A 26,546-nucleotide genomic window follows, 5' to 3' on the forward strand; every position below is an offset into this window, starting at 1 on the left:
CAGTTTTAAACCTTTTGAAAACATGTGTGAAGATCATGGAGATAGCTCTGCTTGATTGCTAGAATCGAAAAAAGGATTTGATTAGTATGTATCGAGACACTCTTGTTAGCGGTTTTGTATACATTTCGGTCTACTTTAACAAATTAGCGAATAATTTTAAACAACTCGATAGATTTTTTAAAAAAATTAAGATTCTTCTCGTAATTCAAACTGAGAATTAGTCAGCCACTTCTTCATTTTCATAACCATTGTTAAATGCTATCTGCCATACTCTGTTCTTCGAGTGGAGATGATTCTAGAAAGTTATGCGAAAGTTTATTTTAATCAATTCACGACTGGAAATAGCCCATTCCAACTAGTGCAGCGGCAGTATAGTGCCCAACAAAAAAAACTGCAAATATGTAAATTACTCATCACATGCTAGGCAACCACTGTTATGTAACTGGATTATTACGCCGACTTCAGGTTAATATTCAGGTCTTTAAAATAATTAAATAAACATGGAGACGTCTTTAAAAACTGGCTTTGCCCAAATTTTCTCTCGCTGCCCAAAAAATCTGAGTTGCCCAAAATTAGGGGGGGCTGCAGCCCCCCTCGCCTCCCGGCCCGTACGCCTATGTTTGGGGCTCGTCAGTATGGTGTAAACAACCAGGTAAGCTCTGATGAAAAATATCCGCGCACTCTGATTTAAGCCCTAGCCTATAAAACCCTCAACACCCACAGAATCACGCCATACCACGTGTCTTCTGGCGAAAATAAAGGATTAGCTAAAACCAACGTCAAAAACATGGACAGAACCATGCAAAAATTACAGCATATCGGATCTATAAAAGATCTACGGCCCCAAAATACATCATGTAAAGTACAAACATTAACCACACAGGACTGCAAAGGACCGCAAACGAATATGCCGAACGTAGGATCACGTGATACTATCATCTTTACAGTATTCTGCTTGCAGAATTAATACGGTCTACTTGGAATTGACTTTGCCATAGCCCCCGGCTACCCGACTTAAGTACTAGCTTAGCTTTTTGGCGTTGCAATGGCGGTCATTTTACTTCCGGGTTTCATTCATACTTTTCGCGGTGGTTGTAAAGTTCTTTCTGTATATAAAGAAAGCTGTTTGGCGTTCTTTACTTCCACAACACGTTTGCAAGAACAGATCTTGACTGATCTTATAAATCAAGCTGGGACAATAATTCTAAATAAATTCAGACTGATAAACACGCAAAATTTATCATCAATTACTTAAGCACATGTATGAAAGTTAAGGCTGTATGTCAAAACTCGATTATCTCAGTAGGGATTTTCTTTAATTTCTCCCTAAATTTGAGAAGATGAGATCGTGTAGATGTTGCGACTAGATTCACAATACCTTACCCATATCCCGACCCAGATACCAGCATAGAAAGAATCCAGCCACAGATATTTCATTTGAAGAATAACTTGAACAGCGCCACATAGCATCATGAAAGCCCCCAACATAATATGCGCAAGAGACAGGCAAAATATCTTGCATGATACTACTGGCATGATGAAATTCAACTCGTAAAAGTAAGAACCTTACTGATGTGTCTCGGGCTGTGAATAATTCTACTCGACCACGGAGAACTGCGTGTCGTAGTGTTGTCCCTTCGTCGCCGTTAATTGTCAGCTGGTATACTTTAAACTTGATATATCCTGTAGACTAAGTATTAATTTCGCACATTCCATTCAGAGGGTAAAGACAGTAAACTCTAAAGCCGCTCTCCTTTCAACTTAGTCCAACTCAAGTAGCCTTTAAAAATGCACTCCAATGCCCAAAGTTATCGAAAGGTGAAGCAGGTTAAGGTACAGGAGTGTCCTTGTAAATACAGGGCAACTCATTTTAACGTGATTATCTTATATCTTCCCGATGGAAGACGGAGAGAAGAGAAAGGTCCACCTGATCGCCCGGGGGGGGGGGGGGGTACTCCCATACATTACCTATACGGGTATGTGCCGCCCAACGGGGTCGTGATTTTGAAGCTCCTGGTTTAGAACGGGGTATTCATTTCAGAGGCGTTTTCTAGAACGGGGTATTATATTTCGGACGCACGAAAGCTCCAGTTTTGTAAGCAGCCATTTGAAATTATTCAAGGACAGATTGCTTTTAAAAATACGGTTCAATGCGTTAACAAGTAAACTGTTATACTCTTGTTGCACCCCAGAACGGAGTATAAAATATATATTGGCCCATTTCTAGAACGGGGTATCAGTTTTAGGGCGAATTCTAGAACGAGGTATAAAAAATTGGCCCATTTCTAGAACGGGGTATCAATTTTAGGGGAAATTTTTTTTAGAACAGGGTGCCAATTTGGAGTCCCGGGCGGCACATACCCACCCAAAAAATACCCAAGTTCCCCCCCCCCCGGGCGTGATCGACCTTGGACGTCTGAGAATCAGGCTATCAGGGTCATTCAGTGCTGTCATCGTCGGCCTATTCTTTCTTTGAACTTGAAATGCGCAAACCTTTGTTAATTAATCAAGAAACTGAGTTAATTGGATTATTTTGCTCCATTTGGTATATTTCTAATATCTAAAATAATCAAGGTCTCGGTAAGTTATATCAGCCTCGACCTTCGTTATTCCGAATATCTTCATCCAATGATTGTTTAAAATGTAGCGTTTCCTGTCTCGTTATAGTACTATGCAGTTGACAACCAGTTCTAAGCAAGCTGGTGGACAGGGTAAGCTTGCTTCTTCAATTTAATCTGCTAACAGAATTATAAGCTTATATGTTAGATGCACGTTAATACACACTTCTATGGCTGTTTATGTGTTCCGCCAAAATAACTAGTGCAATTCGTACAATAAGTACACTGTGTTAGAGCTCGACATGTCCTAATTTATATATATGTCAATTTTAACTCCTTCACAGTTATCCCTTGCTCGGCTTGATTTTATTTTTTCTTTGTCAAGAATATTGATTTTTATTCGGAGAAAATAAGCTTTAGTTCAGCACCGGGCCAAACTTTAGCTCTATTTTTCCTCCAACCATCCAACCTGCTCCTGATCTTGTAGAGCAGACCAAACAGTTGGTTAAAAGTTTGAAATGGTGCATGTAATTATTGGTTTTTAAACTAAACTGATAAAACTATTCCTTTTCTCTAAACTGCAAAACTAGCGAACAAAACCAAAAAACAGCACTAAGTAAAGCCAAGTGTTCAGTGCTAATAACAATTCGATGAACGGTACATCTAACACGTTTAACATTCCCTTTATAGCGGACACTGTAGAGATCTTCAGTTAGTGTCCTCATTTCCGGAGAGTCCGTAAATAGCGGGAGTTTATTTCAGTCAAGCATCTCCGATTTATTTTTCCCTAGGATTTAGCTGCTGTCCGTATTATTGGGGTGTCCGTTGTAGCAGGGTGTCCGTAAGGCGAGAGTTGACTGTAGTGGGTTTGACGATGATAATGATAATGATGATGCGAATGAATAATGATGACGATAATTTATTTATTGATAAACTTCGCCAAGAGGCCTTGATCACTAACAGAGCACTCTCCAGAACGAGGTCCATAATAATAATTACTTTATTTTTACTGCATGAATGGATCAGCTGAATTGATAAAAACAGCTGGTACGAACCTGACATGCATAATGAAATATTTCAAAGTCCAGGTAAAGGCCAACAAAGGTACAGTCAAATTCCGTTAATACGGACACTGAACTAAGAGGCTAGGGAACGTGACCGTAGGTGGAATTTTCTTTATAGTTTACTGGTGTTGAAGTAAAAAATGAGACGAAGTTAATATGTTGATATGTATTATCAGCAGTTCACATTATGTCATTGCCTAGGCAAAAGCCTTCTTCGTATTCGCTTTTTTTTACATCACCAGTCAGTAACGCCATTCCTTAGTGGTGCACCCCCTCCTCTGACTCCTCCCCAGTCGTCTCTCATTTTATTAGTATTTGGTGTGGAAGACTAGAACGGGCCCTTTAACGAAGGGGATTACGGGAAGGAAGAAGGGAGAAGGTAGAGACGTCGTCTCCCCTCCTCACGTTTTCCCATCTTCCCCGCGCGCATAACCCAAGCGCTTCCCTAGTAAATAATTAATGAGTAGAGACATCTTAGAGACGACTGGGGACGAGTCAGCCCCCTCCTAAGGAAAATACAGGATCCGCCTCTGGAATCCACGCGAAGCGCAGGAATGTGAGTAAGGAATTAAAAATGTCAAAGGCGGTCAAGGAGGTCAATGAAATGTGAAATGACCCTTTAAATTATTATCTCTTGAAAATAACCTACTACAGAAAACGTAAAACTAACAAAAAAAACATAATCACTGATTTTAAAGCGAAAACTACTGCGTTCTTATACAGATTGAGCTATATCACGCGACCGACTCAAGGGAGCCCATGCGGTTTAATAAGCAGCTATATAGTTTATTTTATTTATTATTCACAATTACTCACAATTACTCACTCGCTTTGGAAGTTAAGTCAACGTCACAGCTTACTATGTTTCCCAAGCGTTTCATTTAAAGTTATAACAAAACAGAGACGAACATCGCCGGGAGGGGGGAATTCCTTATAAGAGGCTAATGGGGATGTGTCGCTGGATGGGTTCGTATTGTCACGACTGGATTGACTATGATGGGGTCGCACATTTTCGGATTTTTTGGGGTAGGACAGTTCTTCATATTCACGGTTAGCAAACGTACCAGAATGTTTGTTCTGTAGGTGAAAAGTAAAGTGTTTTTCATTCAATTTAAAAAATGGGTCAATTCATAAAAAACAAAAGTGGCTAAGTTGGGATCGCGGAAATTACATATTTGTCCCAAAGTGACTGCGGTGGGGTCTATAATTGCCCACAGAATAGACTGCAATGGGGTAGGGGCCCTGAGAGGCAAGCGACACATGCCCAGCAAAAATTAACCCATTATTAGTACCCCCCCCCCCCCCCGCACCCCATTCTCCGGGGGAACGTCTCTTTAAAAATTAGGTAGCCACGTCACACTGTGGGAATTCAAGTCGTGACATTAAAATTTCCGTAAAGCAAACACTAACAATTAAGCAAAACTTTTTTTCCTTGAACTTAGTGCTCTGGTGGCACATTCTCTACTTCTTTAATTAACTCTCGTGAATCTTATTCCTGGAGGATTGGCTGGTTGTCCTGTCCTGCTATGCCATCGTTTACTCCTGCATCATTCTGCAGCGACTCGTTTTGCTTAACCTGCAACGGGAAGTAAATAAATCCTCTGTTTAGACTGCTGGGGGCTTATTTATTTCAAACACATTTAAGGGGAGCTATCTTGAGAGGCGGGGTGTTTTACTATATTTAGCAAAGACGATGCTATCCGCAGTTTTCACTAAAGAACTTAAGTACAGGAAGTTGAAAGTCATGCAGCCGAGGGTCAAAAACAAATTCGGAATCCCGGATCAGTTCAAACGGAGTTTTACAGTCGTGATTGATTAATATAGTCTATCATTTATTAAAAATCAAACGCCAACAACGGTGATAACCCATTGTGATCTTCCGCATTTGCATATGAACTTGCATTGACGTTTCGTATGTTAGTCAACATACATTTTCAAAAGATATCTGAAAAGGATAACAACAGGAGATAGGGGGCTTAAAAGGGAGGAGGGCTTATTGGGCGGGGTGGGGGGTGGTATTAGAGAGAGAGAGGGCGTGTTGAGAGGGGAGTATTTACGGTAAAGAAATATAGAAGTAAAGGACAATAGTAGTGAAAAAAAGGAAGAAAATAAGTCGCCTCAGCGTAGTCTCCTTCGCAGCCGTTTTTAGTGTCGTCAGTCAAAGCTCCTCCCTCCCCACAAAAGGAGCGTTGCGTGACGACCCTAAAAACGGCTGTGAAGGATACTACTCCAGGGTGGATCTCTCACTATAACGGTCTCTAACTTGCAGTCCTAGAGTGTTCAAAGTAACGGTTGAACCGTACGAATGAAGTTGTATTCTATACTCAAAGGAATCTGGCGTTGCCAGTCAATATTTAACCGAAGTTACTCAAAGGTCCAGTAGACCTTATCACGGTTTTCGACGCCATCTTAACGAGTAGGCAACCGCGTGCGAAATTACAGTGTTTGTATGAGAATCGAATATTTTCCTCAAAACGGCTGTCATGAAAAAAACATGAATTGTAAACTTAAAAGCTTCTCTCTCCTAACGATTCTACTGAAAATAAAATTGAGGGCGTTACATGCCGGCTACAAGTGCTAGAACTACTTTGTAAAATTTTCCATACATTGTCTGTAAAAATTTCTCTTCCTGCCGACTAAAATTTCCCGGGAAAAATTGTGGACAAATATGTGTAAAATCAAAAGCAAGCGTCTGGAGAAATTTAAGCACAGTAACGACCCTCGAAATTTTAATAAAATCCTTTGCTGTGTAGCTTTAGTTTACAATTCAAATTTTTTCAGCACAGGCGTTTTAGGGAAATTATTCACGGCATTAGATTCTCATACAAACACTGTAAAAGATGGCGTCGAAAACCGTGATAAGACCTATAAAAACAACCCTGAAAACTGTGCGTGACGCTGCTTAATGGTGGGGCGTCAATTAACATGGTCTGTTAAAAAAAAAAAGAAGTATATCTTATCTCACCTGAGGTAATTCCAATGTAGATTCGCCACGCCCTAGTAGGCAATAAGTAACTTGCTCTCCATTTTCAAAATATAACCACTAAAAAGAAAAAGGAAGTTTTTAGAAACATTCACTAGCCCTACACTCACCTGGCCGTATAGCGGACATGCGCCCCAATAAACCGGACAGCAACCTCGTAGAAGAGAGAACCTGGCAACGAGGTTGTACGGACAGCAGCTAAATCCCTGGCAGAAGTTACTGGTTTTTGACAAAAACCCGCTTATTACATAATCACCTCATATGAGGTTATGTGGAATCCAGGATATCTTTTTGGTTGCGGAATTTGGAATCCTGGGCTTTGGAATTGAAAATTTGGCAACCGCAAAACCGTCAACGACTGGAATCCGGAATCCAGTACCTTTTTTGAATCCGGAATCCACCTTGGAATTCAGAATTCAAGACTATCTTGGATTCCCTTTCATGGGGTGAACGAAATTTCTCCGTAACCGTAGTCTCTCCACTATGCCGTAACGGACTAGCTCACAGGCACTTTTTTTAGTTCCAGCGAAACACCATCCTATTAGTACAGTTTCAACTCTTCAGACTCACAAAAAATATATTCCATCCCTTTTTATCTTGATAGTTTTCATTTTATTTTATTTTATTTTTATCATGATAGTTATCACTCTCTAACTAGAGTTACAAAATCCTGTTAAGCTATGCACCAATTAAAATTGATGTCCAGATAACCACTTGTTGCACATCTACTGCAAACGTTATCTAAGGAAATTCTCCCCTCTCTCCCCCATTACAAATACACTTACTTAGCGCGAAGCGCTTTAAGTAATGTGCTTTGCGGCTTTTATCACTAATCTCAGTTCAGATTCTAGGTATACCGTCTGATCAGTACACCATTTAACGGATTAAAATAAATATGTACCTATTTATACAGTTATTTACTACCTAAGGATACTTACTTCTTCATCATAGTTTCTTTTTCTGTAAACATTTCTGCTCATAATCAGGTATCCGTCGGGTGCACCCCGGGACGGCTAAATAAAATTAACATCATCGATCAATACATGTCGTGATCAGCTTACATAGTTCAAACATTGACGCCGGATCGTTTTATGACAAGAACATGCTCATTGTTTTTCCCTTGAACTGAACCAGCTTGTAAAGTATTTCAAATTATTTTCCTTCAAGTCTTATATCTAAATTCACACAGAGCATATAATTAATCAGACAATAACTTTAATTTTCTTATAACTGGTAGCCGTTTAGGTTTTAAATTTTAATTTACCACCCAAAACGGAGTAGCAATTTAAGCGACTTGTTACATTCACGTTGGTCAGCATATCATCCACTACACCATAAACCGAGAGCTTAGTGGCAGCGTAGCTCGGTGAGTGCGAAAATTCAGTAACTATGCAGCCGCTCAGTGCTCGCAAGGTGTCTCCTCGTTGGTCGCAAAAATTACAATAGCACAATAAGCCAGTAGCAAAGCAATTAGCTTATAGGGTTAGAGAGCTGGGTGCTATATGACCCAAAAGGTTTGGTCTGCTATGCATCCATGAAATTTCGGTTCTGACAAAACCGTCCGTGCTTCCGCACATTCATGTTAGCAGATGTGAAATTTATGTCGCACTGACTTGCTTTAGGCCCAGTTAAAGCATATGCTGTATACAAATTGTGTTGGACATCCATGTAATGATTAATTGACAGCTGTCAAAATGGGGTATCCGCTGACCAGTGTCACATGACTGTATCGCTGGTTCAGGTGTACAACTTTTTGAGGTGACGTGTCTTTTTAAAGTTCTCCGCTCAAGAGTTGTGGTATTCAAGTAATCGAAGGCTCGGAAAACTTTAAATGTACTTTAGAAAGTAGGTTTCCACGAGAGCTTCGCTTTTGGCCTTGGCTAAATCTATATAGTAATAACAACTATAATAATAATAATAATTATCTACGAAAACGCTTACTGTTTCAAGTGTCGTTTAAGCAACATCTAATTAAAAAGCAGTATCTCGTTATCTCACCTGATTCTGAGGTAACATGTTATTACTAACTTCTCCTGTTATTATTTTGTAGTAATAAAGACTCTTGTCATGGTTTCTCGCCAATCCCCACTAGAAGTCAAAAGGAGGTTTGTTAAGTCAACTTTCGGCTTGCATACCCTTTTTGCTGTTATGGAGACCCCGATAATACTGATATAGATGATAATATAAGTTACTGTCACAGACTTTAAAAAAACCATGTGCGAGTAGTTCGTCCTTGGAAACTCAGTGTTTAATTTTAATAAGTTTGTGTTTGGCCTAAAAATTGATTTAGATCCAAGCCTAATTGAGCCTCCCTCACTTTTGTCATATTTAGTTGTACCATTTTTTGTCTTTATTTGTCGTGTGTGTTGTTGTTGTTTTTTTTTCGTTTTCATCAGCGCCCCATTCAAACCAGCCTCGCTATATTGGTTAAAATAAATAAATAAACAGATTGCTCAGTGGAAAAAAAAAGTCGTTCCTCAGGCATCGTGATACTTGCTGGAAAGTTTGGCATCTTAGGTAAAAATTGAGTGGGAAATAGGAATCATAGCTTGCTGGCAGTCATTTCTGACACGCAACATCCGCTTCCTGGCTCACTATGGCGTACGATCCCCGCCAAAATTCATGGTCTCAATTTTAAAGTCATCATTTAAATTTCTAACCACGGCACTTGAATCTTACAGCTGAATTCAAAATTTTTCACTCTTCCTTTAGATTTCGCATCATTGGAAAACGTTTTTACGCTCGTCTTTTAGACTCAACTCTTCTAGTTGACCTTGCTCGCTGTTGATTTTCAACTCGCTTGAATGCCTGAGCCAATACTCACAGCTTTCTTGCTTACTCAGTTTTAGTCGCCCCATGTAAGAAAATCAGGATTCCGGAATCCTGTGCTTTGGAATCCGGACTACAGCTCAAGGAATCCGGAATCCCACTGACGATTGGGATCCAGAATCCAAGTTCTACTGACAAATACTGGAATTCAGTACCTAGAATCCGGAGTCCACTGCGTGGAATCCAAGACCGTCCTGGATTCCCCTACATGGAGTGATTTTAGCAACTGCTTAGACTTTAATTGAGGCATGCTTGATTTCTAGCGCGAGTGTGACCGAGGGGCGAAGAACTGAACAGTGCTACTATTATGACTTGGTATAGATGTAATTACGTTTTACTTGGATACGTACTTCGTCGCCATTTACTATGTTTTTATAAACCGTTTTCATTCCAGCCACAAATCCATCTGGAGGATTCACCTACAATTGTGACACAAGAAAACAAAATGTTACCCTGCGAGAAGTGGTTTCTCGAGGCCAGACCGAGGCTTCGAAAAGAAGGAATGGTCCACTGCGAACAACCGTTTGCTTCTTTGATCCAGTCGCCGTCCACTGCCAGTGACGAATAAGTTAACTTTGACCAGGTACAACCCGTTTAACAAGCCTGAAGGCTGTCGCGCGCATTTGTTGATGCTTATAACTGCAGCCTCAATGGGATCCTGCTTTGAATTAATTGCGCTCCTTCATTCTCGGCTTTATAGCGATTATTCCTACCCAACTACTTTGTGAAATGTAGGCGAAACCAACTGGTGGTTAAGAGCTGAATTCCCTGGGACCATATCCAAGTTTAAAAGAAGAAATTTCATCGTTGATTGTCTAAGCTCTACCAAAACGCGAAATTAGGCGTTTCCACGACGTAGTCACGGCGTGCGAAACGGCCAAGAAATGTACAAAAAATGTGTGATGCACGAGCAAAGTTGTTGTTTTGCTTATTGAACGTATTTTTTTGTTTTTTTTTTTATGTTGTTTTTGTTGTTGGTGGTGGTCGTTTAATCTAATGCTTCTGCAAAACAAGAGGAAGTTGTTGCATTTAACGTTGGTTTTGATGGTCATTAGAAAAGCAAAAGGTTGCTCGCAGAGGTTTTTCTCCCTTCGTAGCGTGGCGTCCAGCCTGAAAAAACCACTGATCGTAGAGAAACAAAATGTCAGCTTGCAAAGTACAATGATATATTTTTTTAAATTTGCATTTATTAACTGATTTTTGCGTATTAGACCAAGTTTCGATATGTTGAAAGTCATACTTGGTTACGAGGCTTGCAGGAATAGAACAAAAGAATTGTATAACACATTGGTAATTTTTAAGATGGTTTCTTCAGTTTGTTAATTTTATTCACCTTAGCCTCGCAGCCAAGTACTGTATGAATTTTGACATATCAAAATTGGTCTTCCTATTACAGAGCATTCTTTATTTAAAAAGCTGACTGTTTTTCCCATGATTCGAACAAGTCGAAATATACGTCAGTTTCGCCATTTTTCATGGTCGCACACATCTTGATTCTTTCTAGACAACAAGTGGTAGGAGTAGGGCCAATTATCGTGTCTTAAATTTATGCTGTTATAAGGAAAAACTCTTCGAGCTGTTACTTGACATGATCAAGCTTCGCTTGTAGAGAGTTTTCACATGACTTCACGACCGCCAATTACAACGAAACAGCGGTCATGTTGGTGCATTCCTAAACGATTCCTGTGGGTGTTGAACCTTATCCTTATTAAAAAAGTATCTTTTGAGTCAACAGATTTACATGGCTGCTGACCATGCGAGTGAAAACACTGAGAAACGTACATTTTTGCTTAAAATATTTAGTACAGGCATTTTTGACCCTTCTTTGATATTTTATTTTTGCATGAATCCGGATAGTTACCTTTATTTGCATCAAAGAGTGTGTCGTGGCAATTATTGGGCTCCATGTCCAATAAAAAAAAATAGTCGACTCTCTAATTTCTTCGCTCTCACGCAGTTAGTCGGCCTATTTCTCCTATTAAGGAGCCTTGTTCAAAGCCTGGGTGTGAAAGCACGAGAGTCTTTCTGAACTCCAACTATTAAAATGCCATACCTGATCCATCTGTTGCTGGCTGTTCTCATCCCATAAATCTTCTCCGTCATTTTCAGGCATTGCGGCAACCTGGTTCCCCCTAGGCTTACCTCTCTATTTTCGTGAAATAAAAATAAGAGTTGTTGTCTGAATTTCATCAAATGGAGGGTTTTATTCGGTACTGGCCCGCCCTGAAACCGGGACCAAGTTTAGTCATGACTTTGTAAATCGATTAAAATTATTCTTTGGTAGAAGAGTTGTCCTATCAAGTGGTCAGCACCCCTACCATACAGGTTGTCGAAACGTCAGTCATTGTCAACAACAACAGTCTTATTCAGGACTACGTTCAACCGGAAGATCTTACTCAACCTTTTGAAATCATGGACTCCTGGGTTCAAACCTTTCACAGTTTCAAGGTAATCTCTGTGAGGTACTCAGTACACAAATTTATTTTTGACTCAGAAGAGATTATGCTACTGTTTACGTACGTGGGCAATAAATAAGAAACCAAAGATCGCTGCAAAGACTCCAAGGATAACCTCAACTATGGCCAAGATATATGTAACGAAGGCAATGATCAGATATGAACGGGAACTCCGATAAACATCCCAAGAGGCAGCGAAGGTGTAGATGTAATAGCCAACGGTTTCCAAACACAGTGTAGTGGAGATGATCGAAAAGGCAATGAAGGCAAGAACCTGAAATTAAAACAAACCAACAGAGACACACTTTAAGTGACTTCCAAAGAACTAAAATTATGGCAGGACAAAGTTCTCTCGTCGGAGAAGCCACGTCTTTAAGGCGAACGAGCGAAGTCCTTAATGGCGGGGTCATTCCGAGTGAATGTAATTGTCAGACCTGAACTGTTATGATATATTCATTAAAGAAAAACGTACTGTAAACCAAAGATTCGGTAGGTAGGATCAGGGTTATTATACACGAGGGACGAGGAGGCTTATTTGAAGAGAGGCACTTAATAATTAAACATAAACTTCACTTGCCGAATTTTACTACAAGCTGGAGGTCCGACCATTTACTTTGAAATTAGCTTGGGGACGAGGAGAAAGAAGCGAATGAATTTGTATCAGGTCTCTTTCCTCTCTTCCCCTCTCCCCAGGGACGTAGCTCGGGGGGGTCCTGGGGTTCCTGTGACCCCCCCTTGGTAGGCCTTCTTTTGAGCAAACAACTTACAATATTCAGGTGGCAAAAACTCCATGACAATATCTTGGCCGTAAAAAAAATTGTTGAAAATCCCACTTTTTTGAAATTTGTTTTGTTGTAAAGTATTTTCGTCAACGGCTCTTGTCTTTAGTTAATATGGGCCTTCATGCCGCGATAACACGACTAAGCGCGCTGATACACGAGGGAGAGCAGCGGTATAAACCATATATAGTCGGCGATCCCCGGATGGTGTAGCCTCTGTGATCCCCCCTTTGAAAAATCCTGGCTACGCCCCTGCCTCCCCCCACTGCTTCCTTAAAAATCGCCTCTTAACTTCCCTAACCCCTAGTGAAGATCTCGTTTTTAAGCCCACTTTAACTTGTCGCTCAGAAATGAAGAAAGGTGATAGATAGATTGTGTTCGCAAAAGTAAAATGATATGCTTCCAGCAGTGCTCGCATTTTTTCTAAAATTATGCCAATTATTATGATAGTTTTTGCACATTATGCTTATTGTTGCAAAAACAATTTTGTAGAAATTTTGCTTCTGCTTTTTACAGTAACTTTAGATTTGTCTGACTACTATATAACAAACTCAGCACGCTGACACTATCTTGCTAGTTATACGCATGCGTTGAGTCCTGCGTAGAGTCATGGTTCACTTTCTGTGGGACCCAGGTCCCATGAGTGCGACAATGAGCAGTTTAACAAGCTTTTCTGACTTTGTAACTTAATCTTGTCTGTAACGCTAATCTCGAGCAAAAGCTATGGGTTACATGATCAATAACTAACAGTTTTGTATTGCATTAACACTTACTTCTCACTTGGGGCAAAATGTTGGCTTAGGTGAGGGATAAGTGAGCAGTTTTCCAGAAACGTGCAACGTTTTACTGCTAATCTTCTAGAAAGAAGCGATTTAATGAAACTTTTTGGAATATAAAGAGGCCCGATTTTACGACTTCATTGATACTTACAGAAGCTCTCATCTGGCCAGCAGGTGCTCTGTTAAAACTGGCAATAATACCAACGACTCCTGTGAGTATCATCTGTTAAAAGATCGAGACAAGACAAGACGTACAACATTGATTTGGATCCTTATACCAGCTGGTACATCAACGTTTTCCCAAACAATCAAAATTAATTTGTAGATTTGCCCAAGGCTAAAAGCGAAGCTCCCGTTAATAAATTTATAATTTACTTCAAACAGTAAACTCGTAACCATCGAAATAAAAGAAATCCACTAAGATTTGAGCCTGCGATCAGCTGAAAACTAGTAACTTGTCAGCAGATAACTTGAGGAAACACGTCACCTCGATCAGTCTACACCTGAGCCCGCCATATGGTAATGTAATATTAACAACATGAATATGCAATAACAGATTGCAGGCTCACTAGGTAGAAAATGTAAGATTATACTTTGGTTTCCCTGTAGTGCCGACAGACGGTCGAGCGGACGTACGGTCAGGTGACTACCAGAATTTCTCGGATGGATAGACAACCAATTTTTTTAGCAATGGGGCTCCGCTCGCGCTCTATGGACATTACCTGAATACAAAAAAATGGCTACTTAACACAGTCTGAGCACAGGGGACCCACACAATCTCTGTGTGTAACCGATTGTTATTTTATGGTAAAGGTATTGGATTTACCGTTTGCTTGAGCTGTAGCGATAAATTGGAAGACTTGACAGAAACCGGAAACCGCGATTAAATAGTCTATGACACCAAGAGTTCGCCGGAGTCATTTTTCCCCAGAAAATCGCATTGCTCCCCTTTCAAGCTTCGCAGGAAAAATGTCGAAATATTCACGCTTCTTCTCGTACCTGCCGATCGAAAATCCGTCCAAAAGGCCCGAAGCTAGCCCTCCAAGAAAATTAAAATCCCACCGTTTTTGAACGGTCAAAATGCGTAGCAAGATTCTCATGTGCCAGCCACAAACCGTCCCGCTGATTGCCTCTTTTTAATTGGCCGAATGACCGGTCAAAATGCGTAGTAAGATTCATACGTGCCAGTCAGAAACCATCCTGCTGATTGCCTCTGTTTTGATTGGATATCGTTAACCAAATGGTAAAACAATAACTGATTTTAAGCAGACTTGGTAAGCGATTATTGTTTACACCGTTCAATTTAAAGTCAATAAGTAAACGGTAAAATATCCTTTCCACGAAACAGCAATTTCCAATGTGGTAGAAAGCTAATGAAACAAATTATCATTCCATGTAAATTTTTCTTCCTTTTCGTCGGCCGAGAGCCTTCCACGTGACGTGCAAATTACTGCTAACCATTAATGATCTTCTCTTGCGCAATGCCGTCCAACTTTGTTGGAAAACATTCAGCTCATACGTAAAAACATTCAGCTCATGCGTAAATGAAACCACGCTTTTTTCATTGATGCTAACGATCCTGCGTGAAAATGGCAAAATGGTAGATATTTATTAAAACTGTGAACAAATTCGGTTATTGAATGATGAAACAGTTATTGGACGAGGTTCAGAGCAAAATATCAATTATTTGCCGAAGCCTTAGTAATGACCCGCAGTTGACCTTCGCGACGGCAACATTTGTAATCGGAGTCAGATTATCTTTTTTATATTTATTTCTATGGAAACGGGACATTTTCTAATTTTCCATGTAAGCAAATGTAATATAAGCAAAGATACGATATAATTAAGATGCTAGGCCGTTAAATAGACATTATCAGTGTGGATAATTCCGTTTACAAAGAATATATCTGTATACACGTAACACTGATTTGCAGAAGTATACATACATGACATGAGAAACAACCTGGCTAAATTTGGCCATTTACTCAAGTCCCTATTTCTAATCTGTCTGAAAAAAGTTTTGTAATACTTCTTAGAATACATATATCACCGGCAAACTATTTTTAAAAATTTTTGAAGCTTCGTATCTGGCATGTTAACAGGAGACCTTACTCTTTGTGCTCTCTTTAGTGTTTACTATGCTTCCGCATATCATGTTACTTCTTTTTCTCTCAGTCTATCCTTTTTGTGCAGGTAAATAAAGTTAACTCAGGAATTGATTTCACGAACTTCCTCAATCAGCCTGTCTTTTACCACACACTCCATTTTATAAGCGAAGAGATCGTCCTGCCACTACTCACTACAGGGTATGAAACTTAGCCCAACTTGATAATAGTGCATACGACCGATATTGTCAAAGCATAAAACGTCTTAACCTACTAAACACCAAACACGATACAATTTTTTTATCGCGATACCGAAACAATCAAAAGTAAATTTATAAGCAGGTTTTCATTTTTTGAGACCAACATCGAGATAATGAGATCTTATAGCCATCTCCACTGGTAAACACTTCAGTCTTCAATTCAGTTCCTGTTGATGTGATTAAACCGAGCTAATTGGAGTCAGATAGTTATTTGATGTCTCGTGTTGGTGTCTCAGCGTTTACGGAACCGAACACCATTGTTCTACGACCTTTGTTTTCTCTTGATTATTTATCAACGAATTTAAGAAAGAAGAAATCGTGCAGTTGCCAGTAGATACACTATACTTACCCATAGCCCGACCCAAATACCACCGAAGAGAGAATCCAACAAAAGATATTTCAGCTGAAGCATACTTTGAATGGCGCCGCAGACGGCCATGAGAGCCCCCAAAATAATATAAGCAATAGACACGCAGTTTATCTTGCCTCGTCCTACATTCCTGATGAAAACACAAGACATTGCGCTGAGTAATTAAGATGCTAAATTTTGATACACTGCGACCGCGACCGTTTGCTCGACTTCGGAAAATTCGCGTGTCTGTTGCGGACTGTTGTCCCCCGTTGTTGATGCTGTCGGATTTGTCGGTTGCTACCCCGTCCTGGTTTCAACCCTTATGTGACCTGTGGTATAGCTTTCACGAATTCCATTCAGACGCTTCCTTGATTTTGAAATCATCATCAAAAGCCTTCTGTCAACTGTCAAACTCTGCAGTTCTCGCTCACACTCGAGCTTCTAGTACGCACATTAGCCCAGCACTCTGTTCTGCACATCTTTTAGTTATCGGGAATGAATGTTGCTCTTCTTAATGTTGAAGAGCAAAAATTGTGACGACTTCAGTAAATAGGAATAATTCAAACAAGCAATCTTAACGATTTTCAAGCTTGAGGCAAAATGATCCATTTCTAACGTTATAACCTCTTGACTTCCTACCTCAGAGGGGGACGGGTGGGTGGGGGAAAGGTTCACTTAACCTCTTTCAATTTGCTTATTACGCGAGGCTCAGTGCAGCGCATTCCTACGATCTTTCGTTCCACAGATTGCATAGTGAGCTGAAGTCTGTTTTTCTGCAGTTGCCATTTCTGTCTATGACGATATCATAATATAGTTATAGACTGAAAAAAAAATAAAATAAAATTTCAGCATTCTTTTGGGCAAAAATCAAAACGTTTACAGCTATTTCGAGAAAAGTTGTCGGCAAAAATGTGCACCCGACGATCCCGTCTGATGCACCAGAAACAGGCGCTAGCACCATCAGTTGTTGGTACGCTGCTACAGTGTTGTTGTCGCGTTCTTCCACTGGAACTGCAAAGGGAACACCTCCAGAAACCTGAGTCGTGACGTATCGTCCTTCCGCTAGGCTGTTACAGAAGACCCGCTGATCTACCTATCAGTGATTGTATGAAGTATAGTATCAGCCGGCGCCCCAGGCGAAACTGAAACTCTGATTTAAGTCTGTGAAACAAAGCCGAAATCTTTGTTCTGGGCCCCAAGATGTGTACCAGGATTTGAGTACGCGCCTTGATTGCTTTGTCAAAATAGCCATTGTCAAATTGCCAATCAGATTGAAGGGAAATTCGAAACGCATTTCCGGTAATTCCTTGAATCCGTTGCACCCCGTGCAAGGATTTCAGCGCTGCTTCGCTGACTTTACTTTCGTCTACGACGCAGGCTAGTTTACTAGCAGTCTGGCAAATTTTGAGGTGTCTTTTGCTTTACTCATTTCTTCAAGCGATCAGAACTGCGCGGTCCTTTTATAATTAAAATGATTGGTGCGTTACGCTTCTTATCAATCGTGCAAAGGAAAGGGACTTGTGTGAAAATATTAGCAACGCCAGGGGAATGTTCTTGTGCAAAGTACGCGTCTGTTTTGGTTTGTATTACCTAACTTTCACTAGACTTTCTATTCGTATAATAAATAATTTCCTCTCACAACAGTTTTGAGGCATGAGGGAAGTATCCGTCTGTCCTGAGCATGCCATATTGGCTCTCAAAAAATATTTAGCGGAAATATAGAGGATAATATAAAACCTCTGACCAATGAGTTCAGAATTGAGTTCTCAAAAAACGGGCGGGGCTTATTCGTAGCCTGCGTTTACAGTCGTCTCTCTTCTCTAACGAAACGCCCCTAGCGGCGAGGAACGAGGAGAGCTGGGCTGTATTCGCAAGCTACCTTATTCGCCAAGGTCAAACGAGAAAATGAAGGGGGAGGGGGCAATGGAAGAAGGCGACTTCTCCTCCCCCCTCCCACCTCTAGCGCGTGTTGCTCCTTTTAATGTACGAACCATGAACGAAATTCACACAAAAGAAACCGCCAGCTAGGCAGGAAGGCGAGATAGACATGTTTAATTTTTTATGGGTATTTACCCACGTCTGTGCACAGCAGTTGCAGGGATTCATCAAACAGACACTTATTGCTGCCGAGATTCCAGCAACAAGCGAACAAATGCCAAGGATGAGGATGATGATGGCGACAGCAAACTTTGCATCATAGTGACTGCTATTGTTGGATCTGTAACTGGTAATTACGTCAATCCAGAAGCTGTAGTTCAAAATGATTAATCCCCCTAGCAAAGCAGAAGTGATAGAGAAACCCATAAAAACAGCAGCCTGAAAAATACAGTAACACAAACATGACATTAGTGATCGCACAGGCTGCTCGTTCATATATCCCCAAAAGGAAGCTAGGAAGGCGTGTCTTTCATTTTTAATGTATGTGGAAGCTAGAGGCCGTTTACAGTAAGTCTTAGTGAATCCTCTAATCAGAGTGCTACTCGACTTAAGTACTTAACGTTTTTTTTGGATAAAAACAGGTCCATTGATTCCTAAGGTTGAGGGGTGTGAGAGATGCCAGATTGAAAATACGCATGGGATATATTTTCGGAATGATTCCGAAAATAGCTATTGGGGGAAAATTTGGATCGTGATGACGGGAAGGGGGACCCTACTGGGGACCCTTAGAGGTGTGTGTTCCGTTCTTTAGAACTTGCGACGTTCACTTGTAGAAAATATGAAATGGCAAACTGATCCCCGTGTGTGGCCAATTGATTAACATCTCGAACTCTGGGAAGGTCCGGGGTTCAAGCCTCGCCCGTCGAGTTGTTTCCTAAAAGCAGGGAACTTTACTCCACTTTGTCTCTCTTTACCCAGGTGTATCGATGGGTACCGGCGACATAGTGCTGGGGGGGGGGGGGGGGTTAATCCTGTGATGGACTAGTATACCGTCCAGGGGGAGGGCCGCGTAGCAATACTCCTATGCATGCTTCATGCTAAGAAATCCGGAATAAGCTTTGGCCGTTTGGGCCTTTGACTTACAAACACATTTCGGCGAGTAGTCCTTCCTCTTTCACTACCACTTATTCCTAGACGTCCAGTGATGCACAGCTGTAAGAAAAGAAACGAAGATTTAAGGCAAAACAATCCCATTTTCCTTGCTAGCATGGGCCTTCTCCCGCCGAATACCTGCTGTCAGGGAAATTATTTTTCAAAATTATTATCATTTATCGCTCCAGTGACTAGAACACTCGCAGATTTTTCTTTTCGCTTGATGTAGATAAAGCGAGAAAGAGTTTGAGTGAACTATTGTGATCCATCAAACCTTATAATTTTGCACTGGGTCTGCTGTTATTGGTTTATGTGCTATTCTGGCGTGTCCGTGTGTACTTGCCTTCAGGAAGCCGCTTCAGTCCCAAAGTAGTTTCCGTATTACAGTTAGTAACCGTACAAGATGTGAAATTGCTCCAGAAGAGTGTCGAAAAATCTACCGCATTCATTATTTTCCAGATACGGAATTTTACATTGGTAAGATTGTTTGCTTTTCAATTTTGAGTGAGTTCAATTTTGAATCAACGGTCTTCATTTCGCTCGTTTGAGGCTGAACATCTCTCTGCTGCCTCTGCAAATTTATTGCTTTTCTAAAACTTTTCCATTAAACTGCATCAATCTATTTCATTTTCATTTATAGTATTCTTTAGCGTTCCATGTGATTCAGTATCTATTCAGTTACTCAGAAAATGTTAGTTGCTCAAAACAATCTTTTCAGGTCCTTCCGACGAGATAAAAAAAGTCCTCTCATCATGTTAATATTGACAATGTTGTTTCCGAATATTTAAGTCACATAAAAAATCTGGCACTGATATGGCATGAATATAAAAACCCTGTCCTCCAATACCAAATCTTCTTATTGCAATGTTAAACATATTAAAACTCGAAAATGTTTTAAGGAATGTACGGACTCATCGAACACTTCTTTTGCAACCATGAAATATGGCATTTTCTGAGGGCTGATATTTACTTAAATTGCCGAGTAATACATGGAATATTAATTGCACCCTCTATGCTAGCCGATTTTTTAAAAGCTTGCCAGGTCTTTCAGTTATTGGTGTCATTTATTTATTTAAAATCATGATGTCTTTTTATATGCACATCTAATACTTATTTGCACCTTTAACAGTGACAAAAGTATTTCTTTCAGTCTTTTAGTAAAATCTTGCTTACCCATATCCCGATCCAAATCCTGAAGCAGACGCTGCCAGGTCCAACTTCCGTTTTAAAGCGTGCACTTCGATCGGCAATACCAAAAAAGAAAAGTAAAACCCCAGTAGTGATTTGAAAAATGGCAACAAACCTCGCTATTTTAGCAAAACTTGCTGAGTTATTTGCCATGTTGACAAGCCTCAGAAATTATATTTTGCGTCATTATGCGGAATTTCTGGCTGTGAAAACGAGAGGTCTGCCACGTTTCCTCCTTAGCGCTGAACCACGCAAATTCTTGTAGCTTTCATGCATGGTATAACGTTTCAAGGTGATGGTGAGTGTCTTTGAGGGAATCCAAAACCTTAAGTGAAAATACAAACCTGATTCTTTTATCCGAAAACGGCTTTTCAAAGAAGTAAATCAGTGTGACATTGATGTCACGCTAAAGAAGGTCTTTTTCCGATTTCTTGTTTCTTTCGCCGCAAGCAAATCCACCTAACTGAGGAAACATACCCTTTACAGAGAAAACCATTGAAGCAAAAAATCTGAAATTTTATATTTGAGCGGTCGATGTAAAGTGTGTCATTACATTGACTTTGATATTATTTACAATATGTCCTCATCTTTACACGATGTCGGCTACAATTTAACAACACACGATCAATACGATGTATTTACGATACGATACTAGATCTAAGGCTCAAGTGATAAAGAAAAAAGTTTAAAATGAATATTTTACATGGAGGTCAAAAGACCATGGTCTCCCGCATACGTAAAAAGTAAGAATTGTGTGTGAAAATGAACAATTTCACCATTTATTATACATTGTACTATCTGTTTTCTTCATTGGCTTAGTGCTTTGGGAAATCAGCGCAAATTACTGATAATTACTAACTAGTTATCTGCAAGGTTTCGCACATTATTATATCTCATTGGCTGAGGGCCTACAGTTAATTTTAGAAATCAGCGCAACCTACAGATTAGTCAGTTATGTTGCGCGCACACTGTGCATGATTTCCAAGAGCAATGTTAAACTGTGTTCTGTGCGATGGTGTGCTTGTCGTTATTTCCTTCAAAACAACTATAGTAAAAATTAGTATTATTGCATAATTGTTTATGGACTGAGGGTTGCGCGCGTAGTGCATGATTTCTAAGAGCAATGTCAAACTAAATATTAAATAGATAAAACCGTATCCAAGGATTGCCTAAAATGTAGCATTTCCTGTACAATTAAAGTTACAAGGCTAGAGTATATGTACAGGGTAAGCCTGCTACTTCATTTTTATCTGCTCAGGAAGTTAGGAAAAAACTGATTCAGAAGCTTATGTTAGATGCACGTTAGTACATAGTTGCAATTGTATCGCTGTTGATGTGCTCCGCCAAAAATGCAAGTCTCACTATAAGTAAACTGTGTCAGAACTCTAAATTTGAGGTAAAACATTATTTCAACTGTCGCAAAGTTATCGTCTTAGTGCTTGATTTTACTGCTTGATTTTAGTGTTTCTTCAACAAGCCTCTCGATTTCTACGGAGAAAACGGTGCTCTAATTCACACAACCTTTAGCTTTACATCAACCATCCAACCCGCTTCTGATCTCGTGTATTCGTTTTATAGTGGTGCGTAGCCTCCATGCTCAAACGAACGAGTCTTTGTGAATGCAAGAAATCGTTTGCTCGACACTGCATTAGGTGGGGAAAATATTCTTCAACCCTTCGGAAAAGGCTTTTTGAACATTTCTAACCCCATAAGCTATCAGAAGAAAGCAGTAGCACCATCGATTTGTGGGAAACCTGTGCTGCAGTCCCGCCGCCAATTGCTTGCATTGGAATGGCCACAGGAACACCTCCAGGTAGTTGCATCATGACATGTCCATTATCTGGGTTATAATAAGGTCGCTGCAGTCCCTGTAGAACAAGCCATAGCAGTGCTGATCAAAACACGTTGTGTAATGGCATCAAAGTGTCCTAATAAATAGATTTAATTTCAATACAAGCTGGGGGGGGGGGGGGGGCGTATATCGGGGGAGGGGGGAGGATATAATGGGATCGATTTTTGCGCTTACAGTTACTTTAGAGGCCCCACACTCTCTCTTTCTTTTTTTGCTATAAGAATATATTTTTGTAAATTTATCGAAACTGAAATTTGCGAAATTTTAACAATAAACACAAGACTGAGATTTTGAAAAGGGTATAATTTTGTGTATTGACATCTGTTAATAAAATGCAATTATGTGTTTTAAACTAAGCTGATGATTATTGATTTCTCTAAACGGCAAAACTAGCCAATAAGAGCAAAAAAAGTGCAGTAAGGTAAAAGTGCAGTAAGGTTCACTGCTAATAACAGTTCGATAAACGGCACATCTAACACTTAAGCTTAGTAAATGTTTTAAGCTTTAATTTAAGAATAATACAAGAATACTTTCAGAATAAAATCGGCAGCAAAAATAAGAATATTCAGCCTGGGCCGAGAAAAACAGCATTCTTATATAAGAAAAAGGGTGTATAACTTAGGAAAAGGGAGGGGAAGGAGATTTATAAGTTTGGGGTTTAACTTACCCTCAGATGTCTGCTGCAAGGCTTCAACAAACATGTGCAAACTGCAGCCCAGATGCCAACCCAAAACGTAGCAATGCCCAAGATAAGCATGATTACGATAATTGCCAGCTTTGCGCGATAGTTGTGGCTATTTTGCAATCCGTAACTGGTAATGAAATAAATTTCCTCGCTGTAAATTATGGCGATTATTCCACCAAACGCAGCGGCTATGATGGAAAATAGCATGTAAACACAAGCCTGAAAAATATAAGGGAATATGCAAACAAGGAGTAACGATTGCGGTGGTTGGTTGATTGTTTGTACAAGAAAGGAACTGAAAAAAAGAGAAACAAACAAAACAAAAAGAAACTCGTTAACACATCATTCAACTCTTGATTAACTCTTACAACCCTGATTAGACAAGCAAACTTGTACCTTTCTTTACCCGTTAGGAAACAGGATAAAGGGGCCCTGATTTCAGGCCTTCTGGGGGGGGGGGGGGGGAGGGGAGGGTGAGGGCTAAGAAGGGGGGGTATGCTCTAACCCTTGGAAGGCTTCATTTGTCTAATGTATAGCCTAGACATTCACAGTAGACACCGTAATATGGTAGATACTGGCCAAGTTGGAAAATGTAGATTATACACGAGTTTTAATACTGAAAAAGGCAACCAGAACAATAAAACAACGTCAACTGTGAGCTTTAGCAACCACGAAAATCGCGTACAATACAAGAGTCATAATGGTCCTATTATGGCTCTTGACAATAACAATACATAAACTGAACTTTTTTTCTCACTTGACACATTTTCTCTCAAATATTTTCTCTTTTTACGTTGCTGTTACAAAAGCTGTCCTAATGACTAAACTATCACCTTATCGCAACAAGCCTCAACTGAGGTGTTCTTATCAAAACCAAAACCAAGAATCAGACCTGATTCCTTTCGCTCCATGTAAGAAAATCAGGATTCCGGAACCTGGGAAATTTTTGCTTGTGGAATCCAGAATATGGGATACAGCTCAAGGAATACGCAAACCCGGTAACGATTGGAATCCGGAATCCAAGTCCCCGAATGACAAGGAATCCGTAATCCACAGTGAGGAATCCAAAGCCCAATATTCTGAATATTGCCTCGGATAACGTTAGATGGGACGATTCCTGACACTAGATATAATACTTACGAAAGCATTGCGGAAGGTATTCCTTTTCCTGCAACTTGCCGGTACTCCCAGACATCCTGTGATGCAGAGCTGTAAAATAAAATTGTCGCTTTTGCACAACAAAGCAATCAGTTTAAATATCACAAACTCACACACGCTAGTGAGAGTTCAAGCCTTGAAAAAATAATGACTACAAAATAAAGAAAAAATAACGGGATCTTATCCTTGTCATTTATTTATTAGCTTCTGAATGGACAGCGCAATGACCTCTTCTCAAAAAAAAGCAAAAACAGTCTGATATATCAAATTATTCTTCGAAGTATAACAAACATATATCTACAAACTGATGTAGGGACTCTACACACCTTGTAAACCCATAATTTTGCATTTTCGGATACCTGGTATTTCCTTGCTTATTGTATGTAAACAGTTAAATAATCAAGAGACTTTTCACTTGATGCTTTTTAACAAGTTTCAGTAAGTTATTGGATTGGTATTAGAATTCCTTTTGTGATACCTTTTCTATGAAAGTTTTGAAAGTTGCCAGTCTATTGAAAAAAAATGTATACAATTATGCCAGCAAAGATTACTCTATAAATCAGCCAAAATCAATCGCTAGGGACGGATTATCCGTCTGAGACGGATAATCCTCTTCAAAATCCGTCGAATTTGACAGATAAACAGATGGATTAATTCGGACCGTTTAATATAATTGTTCATCCAAAAGTAAACCGTTCCATTTTTAAAATAAGACGTATTATCTGTCTGATGCGAATTATCCAACGGGTAACCCGTCTCAGACGAACAATCCATCTCTAGCGTGAAAACGGCCAATCTAAACCAACAGGCGACACATTTGCGTGCTTTACGGTACGAAATATTGTTCTTCTTTGATGCTTCTCGAATACGTAGTTTCGTCAGGTGTTCATAACTGAGGAAAATATATTGCTCACCCATATCCCGGTCCAAATTCCGTGACAATCCACCCCAGACTCTTGCTGTCGTTTGTACTGTACAAGTTTGTCGGCGATGCCAAAAACGAGCAATAACACCCCGGTTATGATGTGAATAAATGCAAGAAGTCTCGCCATTTTAGCGAAGTTTGCCGAGTTTTCGTCCATGTTGACTTGAGTCTTTGCGGTAAGACGCAGAAAGTTTTAGTCTACGTCATAACATCCACGAGAATATTAGAACTTCGATTCTTTCAAAGACTTGAAATCATGAACCACATCACGCACTATACCTGGGAAACTGGCAATATCAAGCTAAAATTTCGTTTTAATTGGGATTCTTCATTTCATTCGATTCCACGACGTTGCAAACCCAGCTAATGGCTCGTCAGTCTACAAGTATTTTTAAAAGATTTCATGGGGATCTTGAATTAGAAGTTATGGAAATTTTGTGTCTTTTGCATAAATCCAAAAGTGGATTCCTGAATTTAAAGAAACCACTGAATGAGTGGCCTATTGTTGTGAAAACTCGAGAAAACGTTCTGGTTTTGTGATTGATTCACAAACAGTGACAGTGCATTTACGGTTAAAAGGGATGGAAATTCTAAACAAGGTATGTGAAAGGGGTACCATTTGTCAATAGAAGGTATACGGAAGGGCTACCTTTTCTGTCGAAAATGGTAAACATAGCTTTTGCAATACTGTATGTGCTTAAATAGTCATGCAAATAAAGCTCGTTGTTCTTGGTATATAAAAGGGTAAGGGGTTGGACCTCGGGGAGGAGCCTCCCAGTATGAAACTTTGTTGAATAACACCCCCTCCCCCCGGGTACCCAGGGTACAATATGTGCTCGGCTCGGTGAAACCTTGCTCTACCGTGAGCTGTGTCACGTAACCCTGACCGAGAGAGAGTCGCAGTCGCCCAGCCTTTCGCAGACTTCGCGTTGGCAACGCGGCTTGAGAGAAGGCCAAGGACACTTGTAGGTACACTTGGGTTCTCATTGTTCGTTTTGTATCATGTCTCAGCAATCCGCCACTTTAGAAACGAGAAGGAAACTGGGACGTGTTAACTTACGCAAAGACTTCAGGGACTGTTACTGGGGACAAAGTAAACAAATTGACCAATAGCTGACCGGCGTGTCCCCAGAACACTCCCAGAAGTCTTTGCGAAAGTTAACTCTGTCCAGTTTCCTTCTCTTTTCTAAAGTGGCCAGTAAACCTTTTCACCGAAACAGCAGCCATATTGAATTTATTAGATTTAAGGAGTATTATGGGATGCCCTAGGGGGACTCGCTGATTATTTACGCGCGCTTTTCGGGAAAAAAGAGAACTTCACTGTATATTTCTCGAAAAAAAGGCAATCATTATTACACCCAAACACAGCACAACGATCTTTTTTTTCCCATTATAATCTTTTTCTAGGAAAACGTAAAGAAAAACTGGCCCGAAAAGCGCGCGTAAATACTGATGCGAGTATATCTGATCGTGCTCATACCCCCTGGGCATCCCATAATACTCATTAAATCGAATAAATTCAATATGGCCGCTGTATCGGTAA

The 26,546-nt window shown here is 40.1% G+C and overlaps 3 protein-coding genes and 1 long non-coding RNA gene across 5 annotated transcripts in view; all 4 read right to left on the reverse strand.

The window, feature by feature from the left end:
* LOC140945735 (uncharacterized) overlaps positions 1-1,790 on the reverse strand; it is an 11,755-nt gene extending 9,965 nt beyond the window's left edge. Inside the window, exon 1 of the mRNA XM_073394781.1 lies at positions 1,384-1,790. Coding sequence (XP_073250882.1) covers positions 1,384-1,536 — 153 coding nt within the window. The 5' untranslated portion in view covers positions 1,537-1,790. The remainder of the gene's footprint in view (positions 1-1,383) is intronic.
* Positions 1,791-4,918: 3,128 nt separating this feature from the next.
* Positions 4,919-16,452, reverse strand: LOC140945720 (uncharacterized). 2 transcript variants are annotated; one of them, XM_073394765.1, is made up of 8 exons: positions 16,163-16,452; positions 11,955-12,164; positions 11,488-11,580; positions 9,785-9,853; positions 8,604-8,693; positions 7,544-7,618; positions 6,588-6,665; positions 4,919-5,198 (listed from the first exon to the last, which is right to left on the reverse strand). In XM_073394765.1, the coding sequence occupies exons 1-8, from the start codon at positions 16,331-16,333 to the stop codon at positions 5,112-5,114; spliced, it is 873 nt and encodes a 290-aa protein (XP_073250866.1). In that variant the 5' UTR covers positions 16,334-16,452; the 3' UTR covers positions 4,919-5,111. The 2 variants fall into 2 exon arrangements, with proteins under 2 accessions (XP_073250866.1, XP_073250867.1); XM_073394766.1 differs by lacking the exon at positions 16,163-16,452 and adding an exon at positions 13,600-13,712.
* Positions 16,453-17,137: 685 nt separating this feature from the next.
* LOC140945753 (uncharacterized) lies at positions 17,138-19,369 on the reverse strand. Its single transcript, XR_012166742.1, has 3 exons — positions 19,187-19,369; positions 18,239-18,481; positions 17,138-17,258 (listed from the first exon to the last, which is right to left on the reverse strand). It is a non-coding gene; the product is annotated as an uncharacterized lncRNA (long non-coding RNA).
* Positions 19,370-22,083: 2,714 nt separating this feature from the next.
* LOC140945118 (uncharacterized) lies at positions 22,084-25,180 on the reverse strand. Its single transcript, XM_073394180.1, has 4 exons — positions 24,993-25,180; positions 24,061-24,129; positions 22,903-23,139; positions 22,084-22,251 (listed from the first exon to the last, which is right to left on the reverse strand). The coding sequence occupies exons 1-4, from the start codon at positions 25,158-25,160 to the stop codon at positions 22,084-22,086; spliced, it is 642 nt and encodes a 213-aa protein (XP_073250281.1). The 5' UTR covers positions 25,161-25,180.
* Between the last annotated feature and the right edge of the window lie 1,366 nt (positions 25,181-26,546).

The sequence above is a fragment of the Porites lutea genome, chromosome 8 (assembly GCF_958299795.1).
Source record: "Porites lutea chromosome 8, jaPorLute2.1, whole genome shotgun sequence".
Classification (NCBI taxonomy): domain Eukaryota; kingdom Metazoa; phylum Cnidaria; class Anthozoa; order Scleractinia; family Poritidae; genus Porites; species Porites lutea.